The 18,125-nt window shown below is 44.2% G+C and overlaps 3 protein-coding genes across 5 annotated transcripts; all 3 read right to left on the bottom strand.

Annotated features, from left to right (window-relative positions):
• Positions 1–470: 470 nt before the first annotated feature.
• Positions 471–1,399, bottom strand: LOC130585742 (histone H1). The gene has a single exon (XM_057386362.1). The coding sequence runs from the start codon at positions 1,367–1,369 to the stop codon at positions 716–718; it is 654 nt and encodes a 217-aa protein (XP_057242345.1). The 5' UTR covers positions 1,370–1,399; the 3' UTR covers positions 471–715.
• A 1,736-nt stretch (positions 1,400–3,135) lies between these two features.
• Positions 3,136–3,981, bottom strand: LOC130585783 (histone H2A). The gene has a single exon (XM_057386413.1). The coding sequence runs from the start codon at positions 3,944–3,946 to the stop codon at positions 3,557–3,559; it is 390 nt and encodes a 129-aa protein (XP_057242396.1). The 5' UTR covers positions 3,947–3,981; the 3' UTR covers positions 3,136–3,556.
• A 1,884-nt stretch (positions 3,982–5,865) lies between these two features.
• On the bottom strand, positions 5,866–16,445 carry WBP11 (WW domain binding protein 11). Of its 3 annotated transcripts, none has more exons than XM_057386339.1 (12): positions 16,347–16,445; positions 15,218–15,332; positions 14,394–14,425; positions 13,704–13,797; positions 13,145–13,341; positions 12,191–12,324; positions 11,238–11,437; positions 10,191–10,385; positions 9,576–9,677; positions 8,361–8,675; positions 7,592–7,774; positions 5,866–6,993 (listed from the first exon to the last, which is right to left on the bottom strand). In XM_057386339.1, exons 2-12 carry the CDS (start codon positions 15,279–15,281, stop codon positions 6,560–6,562), a joined length of 1,950 nt encoding a protein of 649 aa, XP_057242322.1. In that variant the 5' UTR covers positions 15,282–15,332; positions 16,347–16,445; the 3' UTR covers positions 5,866–6,559. The 3 variants fall into 3 exon arrangements, with proteins under 3 accessions (XP_057242322.1, XP_057242328.1, XP_057242333.1); XM_057386345.1 differs by lacking the exon at positions 16,347–16,445 and adding an exon at positions 16,114–16,340; XM_057386350.1 differs by lacking the exon at positions 16,347–16,445 and adding an exon at positions 16,246–16,340.
• Positions 16,446–18,125: the final 1,680 nt, after the last annotated feature.

Here is an 18,125-nt window from a genome sequence, read left to right as displayed (position 1 = left end):
AGAATCGGAACGTGCCCCGCCGCGCCGCCGTGTGAGCGGCGCTCCGCAGAACCTGTATCCGGGCAGGGCCGTGGCACGGCACGCACGTTTCCCCATCCCGGCTCCATTCCCCTCCCCGCCTCCCCCAGCCACACCCGGCTCGAAGGCCGTGAGACAGGGGAGGGAGAGCCGGTGCGGGGCCGCACGTCACCGATCGCCCAGCACTCGCTCCCGGAGTGGSGATGGCACCGCGGAGGTTGCGGGGGGGGGGTCACTGCCCTGGAGGGCGGCGCTCGGCGGGAAGGCGGTGGCGGGGCCGGCTGGGCGGTGCGGGGCCAATCACGGCCCAACGCGGCAATTTTAAACTCCCCCGGGCACCGGAGCGAAGGTCGCTCCTGCTCCGCGGGGCCGCTTCCACCGCCGCCTCCTCTTGCCCTGGGCCGCGCTGGTCAATGAACAGGGGGCGGGGCAGGCGCAGCTGTTATCGCAGCGCTCCCAAGTTGCACGTAGGGACACAATTCCTCTTAAAGGTAACGCCGGTGTCCCGCTCAGGCTCTACCGAACACACACAAACCCAAAATCTGAACTTTATTAACGCCGTGGCAACTCCTACTAAAATCCCTAGTATTTCCTGATGTATTATAGTAGYGTTTCAGCTCTTTTTGAGAACAAGTGGGTGGCTCTTAAAAGAGCCTTTGGGTTTATTTAAGAGTAGACTCAATTTCTCTCGATCGTCTTACTTCTTTTTGGGCGCCGCCTTCTTTGCCTTGGCTGCTTTGGGTTTGGCTGCCTTRGGYTTGGCTGCTTTGGGCTTCACCGCCTTCGCCTTAGCCGGGCTCTTCGCTGCCTTCTTGGGCCGGCCTGCCTTTGCGGCTTTCTTGGGGCTCTTGGCAGCTTTTTTGGCCGCCGCAGCCGCCGGYTTCTTRGCCTTCTTGGGGCTCTTCTTAACCGCCGCTGCTTTCTTGGGCTTCTTAGCAGCACTGGCGGGCTTCTTGGCTGCCGGCTTCTTGGGCTTGGCAGCCGGCTTTTTCTTCGTTGCCTTCTCTTTAGTCTCACCCGGTTTCTTGTTCAGTTTGAAAGATCCGGAGGCGCCGGTGCCCTTGGTCTGTACCAGGGTGCCCTTGCTGACGAGGCTCTTGAGCCCCAGCTTGATGCGGCTGTTGTTCTTCTCCACATCGTAGCCGCCGGCRGCCAGCGCCTTCTTGAGCGCGGCGAGGGAGAGCCCCTTGCGCTCCTTGGAGGCGGACACGGCCTTGGTGATCAGCTCGGTGACGCTGGGCCCCGCGGGCYTGCGGGCTTTGGAGGCGCTCGCCGCCTTCTTCGGCTTCTTGGCGGCCTTGGCGCCGGGAGCAGAGACAGCGGGAGCGGCAACAGGCGCAGTCTCCGACATTGTGTCAGCGCTACTCAACGAACCAGAGGAACCACTGGGCCTGGAGCAAGTCGGCGGCCTCATATTTATAGAGCGGAGTCGCGCGGTGATTGGTGCATTGCAGAGCCCGCCCCGCTGCACGGCAGAAAGGTCCCTTCTCCCCGCTCATGTTGTGTTTCTTAGGAGCCAAAAACGGCTGTTTTTATCTGAATTTCTGCCACCGACCCCCCCCCAGTTCGCAGCGGCGTGGCAAAGAAAGACTCTTGTTCCCCTCGGCCGAGTTTCCTTTCGAAGAGGCAACGGGTGAGCTTAAAAAGAGGCGATAAACCTTGAGTCCTGGACCTGAACAGACCTCGGGAGACAGAAACTTTTGTTTTTCCTTCTAAATAAAATCCGCGACGTGGGGAATTAAATTTCCAAAGTAATTAATTAATATTCTTTAAAGGGTCTTCTCTTAATCTGAAGTGAAATTCAGGGATTTGGATCTATATTTTAGTCACAAATTGATTTCAAAGAGGAGGAAGTAACACAGGCTCATCTTGAGCACTGAATATGGATTAGAAATTAGCTCCTTTGTCCAAAATCCTTTACCTCTTTAAAAAAAATTAAGATAAATTAAACTAGTGCATTATGCAGCAAGGCAAGAAGCACATTAAAGCCCTAAGAAGGGCTTTTTGTGCCCYAAAAGGAGGTGACTTTTTACAGCATAGSAGTTTGTGCTATGTTGCTCAGTGTACACAATACAGACATGGTTCCCTTGTCCTCTGCTACAGAAATACTCACTTTCTTAGTAAATTAGGTGACATAAAAACTTAACACAGCCAATTTTTATTAATAATTCTAATCAGTGTCCTATTGCTTGATAATATATCAGTGCTTTCATTTTGATACAGCTGGACTGGCAAAAATCTGAGTCATCATTGTCTAAGGAGACACTGCTGCATCTGATTTTACCACTTCTACACAATAAAACTTGCTCAAGTAATCAGTTCAGATTCCTCTTTCACAGCAGATTCCTAAATATTCCATTTTCTTACTCTCCAGTGACTGATCCCTACATTAAGAAGCGATATTAAAAATGGCATATCTTGATGTATCTGCTGTACTGAGACAACTGGCTGCTAGCAGGAAGGGTGACAGTCTTCAGAAGCACTTTTCCATGACAGAGCTTCAATTAAAAATAAAAGCACATTGTTTTTCAGAGTACAAAGAATTATAAGTAGTATTTTCTGATGTGTTTATTAATGCCTAGAACCTCTTGTTTTGACAAAAGCCTGTGAASTCCTTTTCACCTCTTGCTATTGTAACCGTTGGTGATACTAAAATTCTGGAAAATGTTATGATTCAAGTAATTTATATGTTTTTGAATGGATAATTATTAAAATATGTTTTATTGACCAATAATAGCAGACTTTCTGTTTCTATTCCAACGTAGTTATGGTTCCTATTTAGCACTATGTATAAGGTAGAATCAAAATTGGCACTGGCAAGCGTTTTCTACTTCAGTTTGCCTGTCTGCTGTGATGAACAATTATTCTCAAACTCCTTCAGATTTGAGGCAGAAAATGGGCTCGGCAGGTCTTAGATTTTTTTTTTTAATGTTTAAAAACTAGTAATACAGAATGCCTATTATTAAAAAAAAATCCCAAAACACACAAAAAAACTAGCAACAAAAAAAAAAAAAACAAAACGCAACAACAAAGTCTGTAGTTATAAAAATTTAGAGGGGGCAGGACTGTTTTAAAAGACATAGATGAATTACTTGAACTTCACACAGGGCCAAGCTAAAATGAGAGGCATGTGGCTGTGGGTTCTTTCCTAGTGTTAACAAACCCTGCATCTTTCTCACCCCCACCAGTTCAGTGATTAATTTTTATACAAAGTGATYGCATTATATAAATCTCTTTTAGTATGCATTTGCCAGCAATAATGTGCTAAAATATAATGGGATTTCTTATAATTTAATCTTATTTTCAAAAGCTGAGATATAAGGGGTTTGGGTTGGTGTGGTTTTTTTCTGAGAGCAAAAATACAAAGGTTTTGGAGTGTTTTTGTTGTTTTTAGTTTGTTTTGGAGTTYCACGGACACAGCTTAGGCGTTTTCCAAGTTTTGTTTTGGTATGATGTACAGCTCTTTTATGAGAAAGTGGGTGGCTCTGAGAAGAGCCTTTGGGTTACTTCTAAGGYAGAAACACTCCTGGGACTTGTTTCACTTGCTTTTAGCCTTGTGGCTGTCGGTCTTCTTGGGCAGCAGCACGGCCTGGATGTTGGGCAGCACGCCGCCCTGCGCGATCGTCACCTTGCCCAGCAGCTTGTTGAGCTCCTCGTCGTTGCGGATGGCCAGCTGCAGGTGGCGGGGGATGATGCGCGTCTTCTTGTTGTCGCGGGCCGCGTTGCCCGCCAGCTCCAGGATCTCGGCCGTCAGGTACTCCAGAACGGCCGCCAGGTACACCGGCGCGCCGGCGCCCACGCGCTCCGCGTAGTTGCCCTTGCGCAGCAGGCGGTGCACGCGGCCCACGGGGAACTGCAGCCCGGCCCGCGACGAGCGCGACTTGGCCTTGGCGCGCGCCTTCCCGCCCTGCTTCCCGCGCCCGGACATCTCTGCCGACACAGAACCGCCGCCGCCCAAACTGACGTAGTCACGTGTCTCCGCGCCGCACGCGCGGCCGATTTTATAGCTCCTGCACGCGCCCCTCCCGCTCTCTGATTGGCTGCAGCGCACACTGGCTCGCTCCGACCAATGGCGCCGCGGATCCAAATCCGACCAATGGGAGCAGCCGAGCCGCCCCCGCTGCCGTCCCGGGCCGCGCGCCCCGGCCCCAGCCCCGGCTCAGCCCCGCGCCCGCCCCGGCACGGCCCGCCCGAGGAGAGCAGAGACGAACGGGGGGAATCTATGCTGATGCCACCGCTCTCGCTTTAGAAATCATCCTGTATTTCTAACCTCAGAAATCCTGCTACAGGGCTACTTAAAAAATGCGTTATTGTTACGATAAAAAAGAGACTTTACTTTTAGTAGGAACATTTACAACCCAGCGCTACTGATACGTGTAGAAACTAGGYATGAACACGTAATATCCGAGGTTTCTCTTATTCTAGAGACAAATTACTCCACTATTGCTGTAGTCAATCTCATATTAGTGCCTTCAAGCTGAATGATCTGTCTCCCAGCTGAATCTTCTCATCTTTTGTAAACGTGACTGATGTTGTCAGACAACTTCTAAAACAGAAGTTGCTTAATAAAAAAGAACTTTATGTTTCAAGAATTGTGTAAAGCTACATCACAAAATATATATTAGGTAGGTGGAGAATATGCATTAGGTGGAAGGGTTCATGTAAATTTTACTCTATAAAAGATGCAACTTTTACTCCTCCGTGTGCTCAATTTCTGCACCCCACACAGAATACACAGTATCTCCTTTCTATATTAGACTCTGTGTCCGTGCTTAGCTACCAAAATCAGCCAGGAGAGAAGAAGTACAAGACTATTCTGCAGAGCATTATAAATCAGCCTGCCACGTTCAAACTCAAGAATAGCTCACTGCACCAGTAGGCTGAAGTGATTTCTGAAAGATTCAAGATGTTCCTCTGCTATGATCTGGCCCTGCATTACAAAGAGATTTCTGTTGATTTGATGATTACCCATTGTTTCTCTTCTTTTCCTAGCATATTTCTCTCTGTACTCCACACACTWAGGGCAAGGACAGACACTATCCTGCAAAAAGCGATGAAGGACCCTGCCCCTGGACATAGCCACATCCTTCTGCTACACCAGTATTGTACAACAGGCTCTTCCTTCATTCTACACCTCTGCTTTCTTATTTCCATAAATTCCATTTATTTGTAACTTTTTGCCTGTTTCTGTCTTCATTTCTTAGTGCTTTTGTACTCTAAATCATGGTTACTCCTTTTAATGCACCCCAGATCCAATGATAGGTGTATCGTAAAATTACAGTGGAATGTGTGCAGAAAGTTCTAAGTTTCAGACTTATCTAAAATATAAATGCTTCAAAAGTACAATGAAAAATATATTTAGGATACTACTGACACAGCTGCAACCAAGTGCTGAACCAGGAAGGGGACTGCTATGCAAACCTTTTTGATTGTATCCAGAATTTGTGAAAACACRAAGTTTTCAAGTGTAAGTCTGGCAAGCTAATAATTTTGTCTCCTTGAAGCAGATTTAACCTCAAAACATGGTATATTTACCTAAGCCTGAAACTTACAGCCAATTAAATATATTGTTTGAGGCATCTGCTTGTCTGGTAACTTAATATCGATTATTAGCCACAAGTAAAATTAGCTGTCAGCTAATCTTTTAACATTAAAATTGTTGACCAAYTTTTACTTAAGGTATCCTGTCCATGATGCACCCAGTGGTTCTCTGAGGCTTGATATGAAACARAGCTTCCAATAAGAATATATAGAATAAATTGTTTTGTAATTATTAATAGTATTTCAGGACTTAAGTTTCTACTAGCTACCAATAAATGTTGAAAGGGATGATTAGGAACACAGATCACAAGGAAAACAGTATTTTGATACGCTGAACATTTATTGTCTTTCACAAGACAAAATGAAGTTTTCCCAGCCAACTAAAACCCATCAAGATGACCATAAAGGGAATAGGGTGTAAAATTCCAGTGTACAGTATACACAACAGATTACCTCCCTGACTACCCTGGAAGAAAGATGATTGATCAACCTCACTGCAACTAAAAAACATGATTATAAAATATTTACAGAAAAAAAAMCAGTACAGAAAATAAAAACTGGACAACCATTTGTGTATGAAATGCTGCTAACACTTTTCAGGCTCCATAAAAACCTGTTCCACTACCCTCACCAGAGCACTCRGGGTGTGTACGGATTCAGGCAGAGCATAGTCATCCTCCCTCTCCAACACCCCCATCCCCAGGGCATCATTATCTCCCTCCAAGGAAGGGGGAGGACTTGAGGGGAGCAGCATCGCCTTCGTTACTGCAATTTCCTTTCACCAAGTGGACATGGTGGCTCTGAAAGGAGGTCCCCAGGCACACCTCAACTGCAGCGGTCTCCATTCACAGCACACTGGYAAGTTAACCTGTGGGTAGGGAACTATTTCCAGTCATGTGAGCCCTTTCATTGCTTGCAGGAGGACTTTTCCTTCTTCTCCCTCCACAGTGATCTGATCTGTGTTCAGAGGGGCAGGAAAGCTGACTAGGACTACAACAGGTCACAGGAGACCTTCCATTTCTTTCATGAAGGCTTCATAGACATCATCCTTTGTTTGTACAGAGATAGGRGCAGATGATCCAGCCTTGGGGGCAGCTTTGGTTAACGGGAGGGCAGGCTCATCATCCTGTTTTCTCTGGGAAGCAGCGGAAGCCCCTTTATTCTCACGGCGCACTCGCAAGGCAGTGGGCACAAAGCGTGTGATCTCTGCCTTGGGGTTGGTGATCTGCGGCTTGGCACTGATGGTGGCCGTAGCTTTCTTCTCRATGGTGGCCGCGCTGGTGTCATCCGCCTTGGGCCGCTGAATCAAGCTGGGCGGGGCGCTCAGCACCCCAGGATTTGGAATGGGAGCTGGTGGAAAGAGCCCAGGTGGGGCAGGTCCTAACGGAGGCACCAGAGGTGGCCGCAACATGCCTGGGCGAGGAGGAGGGATACCTGTAAGAAAACAAAGCATGAGCTGTTTCCACATCTGAAAATTCYAAAACGTTTTTTATCAAAAAAGTGCACAGGCTCAGAACGCCAAGAACAAAACCCAAAACTAAACAAGATACAGTAGCACTGACTTTAAAAAAGTTTTCAACCCTGCACTAAGTGCTGGGTTGAAAATGCTCCTCTGTAGACTCTGAAAGCCCCAGGAGCTTGCATATTGCTCTCTTTCAAATTTTAAAGTTAAAACCTGAGAATAAAGCTTCTTGGCAGTCCATCCCATTGGAATTTCAGATTGTCTGACCCAGGGAGAAACAATAAATACCCCGATCTCCCAGTCATTTAGTGGAGCTCTACTATACAATCCAGAGGCTATTCAGAAAGAGTCCAGCAGACCAGAAGTTTAAACTCTGAAACTCCCTTTTTGAGGGCAGATTTCTTGCTACCAAACTAGGTGCAGCACTTACTTGTTATTGCACAGATTAATGTAATAGTGCACAGCATAATGCAGCCACACAGACAGGAACAAAGGCAAACTGGCAACCAATTATACTTCACTGGCTTGAACACCACAGCAAAAACTGCAAAAAGGAACAGAACCCCTTACCTGGTGGGGCAGGAGGGGGCAGACGAGGAGGTGGACCACGTGGAGGAGGACCTGGGGGCAGACCTGGTGGGGGGCCTGGGGGAGGACCAGGTGGTCGCCCAGGGGGAGGGCCTGGTGGCAGCAGTCGAGGCAAAGGCCCACGCAACCCTGGTAACCCAGGAGGTCTCAGGAATGGAGGAGCTCCTGAAAGCATTCATGCAACAAAAGTGAAATTTAATTCAGTTAAAAATATATCCCAGCAACTATCTCATCAGCTAATTATAAAGATCTTCAACATATGAATGAAAGCTGTATTAGCTAGCTGCTAGAATTTCTAAAAATCTCAAGAAGAGGCAGCAGTCAAAGCTTCATCGTAATAGTGAAGTATCATGGAAAGAGGATTCCTCCCCATGTAATGAAGTAGTAACTGGTAACAGCTTCTGAGCTGAGTTTGTCAGAATTTAAACAGCTAAAAAACTTCTCTGCGGCATTTGATCRTTCTTCTGCTCTTTTACTCTGCTTCATACACTGGCTCAGCTACTGCTAGTGTTGGCTCTAACAAAGGCTCTCTAACAAATCCCCATCAGGAAGGTTACAGCTACAGGAGCYTGATGTCTCAAAAGCAAGGTAGAGCAACAACGATGTAGACAGCTGACAGACAGGTGTCAGTAACTGGGTATATATATTCCATGTGCAACACATTCTGCAGCTTTGAAACTCCCAAAATGATACCACTGCCTGTAGTACTGAGAGCCTGAATACTTTGAAGCAGAGTAAACCRAATACTGACCTGGTGGAGGGCCAGGGGGAAGGCCAGTGGGTGGGCCTGGGGGCCTCAGTGGAGGGGCTGGAGGAGGTCCCAGTGGAGGAGGCCCAGGCATGGGAGGCGCCTGTAKCTGAGTTGGAGGAACAGGCTGCGCAGTCTGTTGCTGCTGCTGTGTCTGAGAAGTTGCAGTAGATGACCCGGTCTCTGCAAGAGCTTCCTCACTGAGTTGTTGCTGCTGCTGTTGCTGCGATGTCTCTTCGGACTCTGAGTCTTCTTCTTCCTCTTCTTCTTCTTCTGAATATTCCTCCACTTCTCTCCCTTCTTCTGGAATTTCCTGACCTGGATATGGAGATACACTTAAGAAATCTGTCTATGCATAACATCTTTGTGAACATCAAAGGAAACTGAGCACACAGAATAAAATAAAAAGAAGAAAAATAAAAGATAAACCTTACTTCAAAGGGAAAAAATCTGACCACTTTTCACCATTATACATAAAATGAAAACAAATAAAAATAGTAATAGAAAAATCATTGCTGTTCTAAATAGAGCTTTGACTACAAGAGCTCTATGTTCCTCTGGGATCTGAAACTTCTGCTACCAACCCAAACTGCAGCTACTTGGTCTATGCCTTATGGGAGTTKGTGTGGAGGTGGGCCAACAGGGGGCTGGGAACACAATATCAAAACAAACACAATCCCTGTGTCCAAGAAACTCCTCCACCTTTGAAAGATACTGGAGTTTCTTTCTAAAACAAACAAAAAATAATYTTCATTCTACTGGTTAGCAAATCTCACTAGAACATTTTTAGGGAGTACAAACCCTTACAGGTTACATGCTGAGCACACAGAYAATGCTACCCTTTTTCTTTCCACAACGGATTTGTATTTCATTTGAACAACTGTTTAAAAGTTAAGCAAGAAAAGGTTTACAAGAAAAAAAAACCAGTAAATTGCTACTCAACTTCAACTCTGCTATGCAAAACACACACACTACTTAGCCAAAAATAATTTTAAAAAACCCAAACAAACAAAAAAGCCAAAAGAAAATAAACAAACAAAAAAAAAAAAAAAACAAACCCAAACCATAACTCAAATACCTAATCACAGCTGATACTCTCAGTAAATCCTACATTACAACAGTAATTTATAAAATAAAACCTGTGCAAAGTAAGCTTACCTGAAAAACCTTAACTAGAATCACAATGGTATATCCCCACAAACTATCTACCCCACTCACCTGCCATTCTTAACATCATGGCCTGGAGTGGAGTCAGCTCTTTCATGTTCTTTTTCTTTTTTCGTGACTTCCCAGGCATGTCTGCAAAACGGACACTGTGACCTGGGGAAAGCAGAGTGTAGACAAGGGTGAGACGAAGAAAGGAGGAAAAATCAGAGTTACATCTATATGCGGTATAGATAACATATCACTCTAACCTAACAGTGCTCCTCAGATAAGAGTTAACATTGGCGTTACTGATTGTTTGAAATTTTGTTCACCTAGTATTCTCTACCAATTGGTCTCCCCCAAGCAAGTGAGCATATTTTACACTAAGGCTTAATTTTGTAGGGCACCCTACCAATTAAATGATTCGGGTAAAAAATGGGTTGTGAGCTATAAGCTAACCCAACTTTTCAGAAAACAAGTCCATCTGAAAGTTGCTTCACTTCTAGATTGTCTCCTTCAAACCCATTTATTAATAAAAATCCTTTAGCTGGAATTTAGGTGAGTTAGAACAGAGTTAGATGACTAAATAAATTACACACACTCCCACAATCTGGAGAAYGGATAAACTCTATCAAGTAGTGTTTTTCTTGAAAAACCAACCTCCAATCTCTAATTGCCCCTTCATACCTGGTTTCTTTTCTTCACCACCTTCCCTCTCCTTGTCATTGTCCCTATGCAGGAAGTCCTCGCCTTCACTGTCYGCATCTGACCTATCGCTGTCACTGTCATCACTGCTCTCATCATGCTTATCTTGATCCATATCCTCAGGATAACCTTCATCTTCACTAGTGCTGGACATGTCATCATCATGGCCCCGCTGGCCTGAAGAAAGCAAAGTATCAGGAAATGCATGAACTCCAAATATACACTGGTGTGAAACAGTATTTTTTATGTTTATAGTCACAACATTTCCCTTAGCAACAGAAYGGGCAAACTGTCATCCCCTTACTGTTTAGCACATATTATTAAAGAATAATTTGGAAAATCTGTAAGATTTCCTACTAACCTACCAGTTAATYTGCACAGCAAACAAATATAAGGCAACAGGTGCTGCATCTCATTCATTAATTTCTATTTGGCAATTGCCCACCACTGAAATACTGAAATACTTTGATGCCTTCTGACATGAAACAAAGCTAAGCCATCCAGTCACAAAAGTTTCTAGGGTACGATACAGCAAGTGTATGAAAAAGAGGACCTATGTTCTCCTAGCAAATGCACAACCAGGGTTGGTTGTGGGTTTTATTGTTGTGGTTTTGGTTTGAGGGTTTTATTTATTTGATGGGTTTTTTAAATAGATTTTAAATAGATTTTTTAAATAGATTTCTCTGAGAGTGATTGGGTTTTTTAAAGGGATAATATGCACCATGTTTCAGCACTGTTAAAGGGTCATCCAAAAATTTTCAATCTGTGCAACCTAACARAGACAAAGTAACTGAGATATGTAATTATGTTTCAACATTTTAAAATATAGCTGGTAACAAAACTGCAGACATTATGAATATACCAGAATTACCTCAGAGGTGCAATCACTTAGTAATAGTCCTTCAAGTAGTACGAACATCCATATTACTCAGAGAACATTTTGTMCAGGGCATATTGTATTCACAGCAGTATTATCCATAGCAAAAAGAGGTCAARGAAAATCCCGGGGAGAAATAGCAAAGTCCTTACCTGCTTCAGAACTGTAAGAAATCTCTTCTTCTCGCCTTCGAGGAGCCATGTCCAAGGCGAAACCCACTTTACGGCCATACATCTGTAGGACTTGAGGTGGAGGTGGCCCTGGTGGAGGCCCAGGGGGCTTCCTGCCTGGAGGTAAACGCGGAATACCAAGCCCAGGAGGAGGAAGTACAGAAATGGACCGAACTGGTGGTCTGGAAATAAGGAAGAAAATGAGAAACAGAAAGAAAGGAACACAAGAAGAAAAGGAAGGAAGAAAAGGAAGGAAGAAAAAGAATACAAATTAAAGCAAGCATGCCTTTGGTAGAATTATTTAGCCTTCTCTCATCACTGCTCGTGCAGTAGACCTCTAAAAAGAAACATGAACATTTAAAAGTGTAAATCTGACACAAGGAGTTTACAACTACATACAAAGACATSACTGTTGAAGATCAGACAAAAGCTTCTCAGAAAGCAGTGAACACAATACTGAAAAAAATCAGCTACTGAATCCTACCACAGAAGAATGGAACAATCACAGAGTTAGTGAAAACAGATGGCAATTCAGAAATAGAAAAATACTAGAGCTAGAATGAAAAAAAAATAAACAAGCAAACCAGGACTTTATAAGAACTATTCATATATACTGAATATGCCAGCAGGACAAAAGAACACACATATGGCAATTTAAGCGGCATTTATGTTTAAAGAAACAGGACTCTAAGTTTTACTGGTATGAAAAAGACAAAAACCAGAAGGTATAATTTATTACTCAAAGGAATTTAAACAAAAAGCTGTAATAGTGGTGAAAGATTAAAAAGGACTTTGGTTAAAAGAAAGTAGAATTCACTTGCACAGAATTCCTGACTTCTACGAGTCAGTATTATCCCTGTTTCTACCCCTAGCTCCTCCCCAGTAATAGGAGTGTTTCCTTTTTACTTYCTGGGTAAGCTTCTTTTTCCACTTACCCATAGGCTGATGTCTTCTTGAGGATAGAAGGTGGCTGAGCCCCTGGAAGGGGAATGTCCTGTATGAGGATGTTGGAGGGAGCATGAGGCATATCTGGTAAGGGGATACTTTCCACTTCAACATGCTGAGCATTCTGCAAGGGATGGGAAAAAAAAAAAAAAAGAGAATGGGTTATTTCCACAGAAGCTACTGCACAAACTCCTTACTTTTTAAAGTACAGAACCTGTGGGATTTGCCACCACTTATCAAATGCATCTGTTCTTAGAGCTATCTTGCAGCAGTCAATAAAAGAAATTTGGGAAAGCAACAACAGTAAAAGCTTTTTATGCAAACCAAAGCACTTGCAATGCATCCATTAAAAGCTTTAGTATTTCAGTCAAAACTCAGTCAAGTTTCTATCTTCCTTTAGACCATCAGTCTACAAAAWAAAGAGCTGCAGACAAGTATGGATGTGGCTTTAAAGTATTCAAGCCACAGAMTACTGCATGTTCCAAAGGAAAAAAAGTCTTACAAATCCTTGCACTTGCACAACACTGTGTTCTCCAATATGGTAGGAAAGAGTGTTAGAGAAACATCTTTAAAGGAATGCCAAGGGATTCTCATTATTTCCAGCAACAGATTTAGCAGAAGTTCACAGGAACACCAAATGCACACTCACAGGCTTGCTCTCTTTAATACAGAAAACAAAAGGCTGATATTGTTGATTTGCAACAYAAAATTCCCTTTCCTCCTCTCATCTTGAATGTGACCAGTATATCAGAGACAAACAGTGACCTGACAACCACCACACTGTCCTTGCTGAAATGTTTTAACTGGAGGTACTRTGCAAATTAATATTTCATAGGGGCCACATGATGCTGAACTCATATAAAGCTCCCTTTGTAACTGTCACACCTAATGAGCAAAGAGAATACATCACCACAGCTACAAGACTGAAATATAGTAAGCATTACCTTGACAGCATCAAAATACTGGCTGAGTTGTGCTCTCTTCTGCTCGTACTCCACTTCCAACTTGCGCAGTTCTTTATAGATGTCAGGATTCTCCTTCTCGTAGAGCCGCAAGATACGTTCAAAAGTCTCACGGAGCTTTTTGCGTTTATCCTTCAGCACTTTTTCATTAAGTTGTGGCTGTTGTACTGGGTTAAACTCTGATCCAAGAAAGCAAAAAAATTACCAAAAAATTTTGCAAATTACTCTACTGAACTACTTCAAAGCAAGCAAGCCCCAACCCCTGTTGTCAGGAAAGTCTTCAGCCTTATGACAATCCCCTGCTTGAACTTTGCATTAGTATCACACATACCCTACCCATTCTTTTTATCAGCCCTCTTCTGAGAAAAAAAGTCCTCTTTGATAGCACCACATCATCTCAAATCATAATCAATCCCCAGTTATTCACAGAATCTCCCCTAAAAGATTACTTAATGTCAGTCTCCCCAGTGGGCCCTTAAAACCATGCTGTCCATATACATAAACAACTGCCTAAGTCCAACAACTGGTACCTCCCACTCACCCATCTCATCCAATTTTTCCATGTCCCGGATAATCTGCTTTGGATCTTTCATCTTCAGTACAGCTGCTCGTACCATCATTCGTTGCTTTTTGTTCTAAGATCAAACAGATCAGAAAAATGTCACAGAACAAACACACAGAACGTCTGTTACCCTCCTCTCAGTATGTTGTCTGAAGAAAAAAATACACCTCAGAATGCCCTGAAAATATTCACCTTGGCACAAAGCAGYGACAAATGTAGTTAAAACTTCTAGTCATTTTAATTCCACTATCTTAGCAATTGCAAATGCTACTAATCATTCTTTCACTCCAACTAAAACACAYAAAATCAAAATGACAAAATACAGTAAAACACACTAAGAAGTGAGTATTGAGTGGTTTATTTGTTTGGCTTGGGGTTTTTATTTATTTGGTTTGTTGCTTGCTTCTTTGTTGCTTTGGGTTTTTTTCATTCCTAAGTATTTACAACAATGATTCAAAAATAATTACAAGTTAAAAAACAKCTAGYGACATGTTTACTCAAAACAAGACTWCTATGGTATTCTAAACCATTTGTTTGGACAGTATTTCCAAAGTTAGTCTTAGGATATCAACCAATATATCCACAGTCTATTCACAGTCCTTTACAATCAGAGACATGATACACAGTATAGGAAATGCCAACTAAAAGTTCCCCAATCTCTTTATTTACCTTCTTTAGCTCCCTTTTCCGTGCTTCCTTCCCTAGAGAGGAAAAAAATAACAACTTGAAAGACAGCATTAAATTAATTGAGAGCTTCTCCTTCATCAAGCCTAGGACTGTTTTTCAAAAGCTCAGTAATTTCACAAAGACTTAATGTAACTCGGCTTCCTAGTGAAAGATATTATGATAATATGTATTTCCATTTATTATCTTTTACAAAGAAAAAAAAAGAGAGATACTGCAGTCTTCATGTCTCCAGAAGCAAGGCTTTCTCCATAAAGAAAAAGAATAATATGCAACAGAAGTCATAGTGATAGGTGCAATCATTAAAAGACTGCTGCACACAAGCTGAAATAGTCAACAGACAACACACTTTGAAAATATATAGGCTTTGAAAATGCTTCTGAAATAAAGCACATCCACTGCGGGAGTCTGGATTTTCTTTATTCACTTAGTATTGATAACATCTGGCATGTTAACAAAAGTAGAAAAACACAGTAAGACAACTCCTCTATCTAACCAGAGCATCTGCAAAAATGGAATGTTCTTCAAATTCCGTTCTGCTTCAAATGAAGCAGTCTGCAGTTTAGCCAACAGCTAAGTGCAAAGGCCTTCAAACACTGATAACCAGTGGAAAACCAAGAAGTAAATACTCAAGAGATGCAAGAGTATGAAAGCAAGAATGCTTCCCAGACAAAACAGCAATARCATTTTTCAAGTTAGAGAAACTCAGTTCTGATCCACAAGGGAGGATTCTATCCTCAGAGAAAGTGTTTTGTCTGCTTTTCTAGGCAATCCCCATTCCCACCTGCTCWGCTTTTATGGATACTTACGGGCCTGATCCGTGGGATTCATAAACTTCCCACTCTTGGTGGATGATGTAGATCTCCGCCCCATTTTGACCTTTTTTCTTCTGMCTCAAAAAAAACTTTAAAAAGAAGGAGGGACCTGGAAAAGATGACATGGTTTACTATGCACTGGCAGCTTGAGTATAATTATTTCTCTTCTTTGAATCAGCACTTTACTCCCTCAAAGAGCTCAAATGCTTGTAAGGTCCTCAAACCTGACTATAAGCTCAGGCACTCATACCAAAATTGCCCTACTCTAACAAAGTACTACTATTTAACTAAGTATCTACTTACTACTTCTTTAGTAAGCTACAGTTTTAAACTAATTGACGAGTTTGTTAATATTCACACTAAGACTCAAACCAAGAAGCTTTGTGCTTACACTACAGACGGRTGCAGGGCAGGTAAAAACATATATTCTATTTTTTAAGACCATATCAGAGTTTAGCTTCTTATTCATTCTCCTAAGTGCTCTTCAGTTTTCAACTTTCTCTGTTTCAAATGTTTCCCCACAAATTTCCTCCCTTCCTCAGACTTCTGAGTGCCCCTGATGTCTATTCCCAGCACCCCCTGTATCCATCATCAAATGCAGCATTATTCACRAAAAAATGTTTCCTGTCTTTAGGCATTTCTTCAGCTTACAGATGACAACGTAAGTGTCCAAACTACAGCCAAGGATGTYTCTGCTCTCCCTACACCTCCAAAACTACTTCCCTGCCAAAACACTAGGATTTTTTTTTTTACAAGACACTATCACTTCTTTAGGTGGGAAGCTCACTAAACAGCGATAGCAGTTACACTTACACCCTGTATTTCCCACATTTCTAATATTTAAAGGGTAAATGGAAAGAGAACAAACTTCTGAAACCTCGATTTCAAACCTTAAGACCCAAACGAAAGAGTTTCAACGCATCAAGTTACGGCCGAAGGTGAAAAAAAATATAATAAATCAAGCACTAAATTAATTATTCCTTTGGCCGCAGGCAAACGGGGCAGAATGCCCCCGCTCTTACTCCCGCCCAATGGAAGGAGAAAAAAAATGAGGTAGCGCGAACTGCCGCCTTCTCCTCGCTCCTCTTCTCCTCGCAGCGCAGCACCGCCGCTTCCCTCTCACCCCTCCGCCCGGCCGGGCCCGGCTCCCGCCCGCTGCAGCGGCCGCGCTCAGCCCCGCTCAGCCGCCATCTTGCACCGGGACCCTGTGGCGGCGCCGACCCGCGCGCCGGAAGCGACAGACGCGCGCCGGAAGCGACAGACGCGCGCCGGAAGCGGCAGCCCCAGCTCGATGGTTCCGCCTCCCCTCGCTCCCCCTCGGAGGTTCCAACTCTATGGTTGGATCGGGATGGCGCTGGAAGGCGGGGCTGAAGGGGGGACCGGCCGGGGCAGGGGCACGGATAGGGCTGGAGATGGCAATAGAGAGAGGATGGGGACGGGGACAGGGGTAGACAGTGGCTCTGGGAGGGGGTGGACACACRCGGTTCGGGATTAGTGCGGGTGCCGGAGAACGGCCAGTGCTGGAAATAGGGATGCGAACGGCGGCCAACGTGGCTTCTGCTCCCCCACGCTCTCCGGTGGAGATTCCCCCATTATCCAGCGGAGTGCTCCATTAAAGATTCAGGGCACTTCACCCCGTGCCCTGAAACAAGGTAAAGCCGGAGGCCATGTGAGAAGGCTCTGTCCATGAGGAATAAATGCAAAGCTGTGCGGGAGCAGGGGCTGCCCACAGGCTCAGGTCTGTTCCGCGGGTCTCTTTTCAGGCTGTTGCCCTGTCAGCGGGGCAGTGGCTCCTGCGTCAGCTGCTTTTCCAGGGCACTGCTGGAAAGAAGTGACTGGATARCTTCATCCAGTCAGATGTGCAAAGAGAACGAGAGAGAGAATTTGATACCGTCGGGAACCCCAGAAACTACCCTGATACTTGTCTCTTCCTACAGCTGCTGCTGYGGTGAACTGGCGAGGCTGGTGAGGGCCTGGTAGGAGCCGCTCTGTGTCTAAGGTACAATTTGCAGCGRAAGTCCACAACCCATGAAGAGCCAGGATAAAGATACACAAAACATCAAGGTGCAGGCAATAAAACATGGGTGCAGGCTTAAAGAACTAGCRTGCAGAGGAGGAAATTTAGGAAGGTATTTTTTCTCTGCACAGGAGATACCTGGGAGCAGAGGTGGTCAGATCTCTGCATAGGATTTGTAGAATCCCTGTTCCTGGTGAACATGTCATGCAACTCRCTGTTGTTACAGTTTTTCAAATAATGGAGACTCAGTTGGCTAATCTGTAAGGATCRTTGCGGGGTGGGGAAAAGACTGTAAACTGTGCATGACATTAGCGCCAGAATTAGGCACAAACTGCATAAAATCCAAGAAAGCTGATAGCCAGTCAATTATCATCCTCAGAGCCAAGGCTTCAGGAGCTCTTAGTGCCTAGAGAGTCTTGCTAACCACATGCACAGCATAGTCATCCCCACCTTGTGCCTCTTTGGCATGTTTGATTTGTGTTATTCTTGTTAGCAGAAACAATTTTCTGCAGGGCAGATTTTGATTGCAACCATACTATTTTTSCACTCAAGTCTGAAAGCAGCTTAGATTGGTCTGGGCCATTTTTTTTTTTTGAGGCTGTTCTTATTTGGAACAGATATATCACAGTTTTAGTGCTTAATCCTTTGTCCAGAACAGCAGCCTGAGCAAAGGGGAGTGCTCCAGAGCATGTGATGGAAAGCTGTGACCACGCACATCCCTGTCATGTGCAATATCACTGTAGAGGGGGATGGCTGATCTTTGAAGATTAGCTGCACCTCACATGGCTTGGGATCTTCTCTCCTGGCAATACTGGTATTGCCTCAGGAACAAGGATACGCCTAGAGGCGAGCAGGAATCATACATCTCTGTGTTCCTCATTGCAG

This window comes from Malurus melanocephalus, unplaced genomic scaffold, assembly GCF_030028575.1.
Source record: "Malurus melanocephalus ecotype Western Australia unplaced genomic scaffold, MMel_1.1 scaffold_16, whole genome shotgun sequence".
Lineage (NCBI taxonomy): Eukaryota > Metazoa > Chordata > Aves > Passeriformes > Maluridae > Malurus > Malurus melanocephalus.
This window is presented reverse-complemented; position numbering and strand designations above follow the sequence as displayed.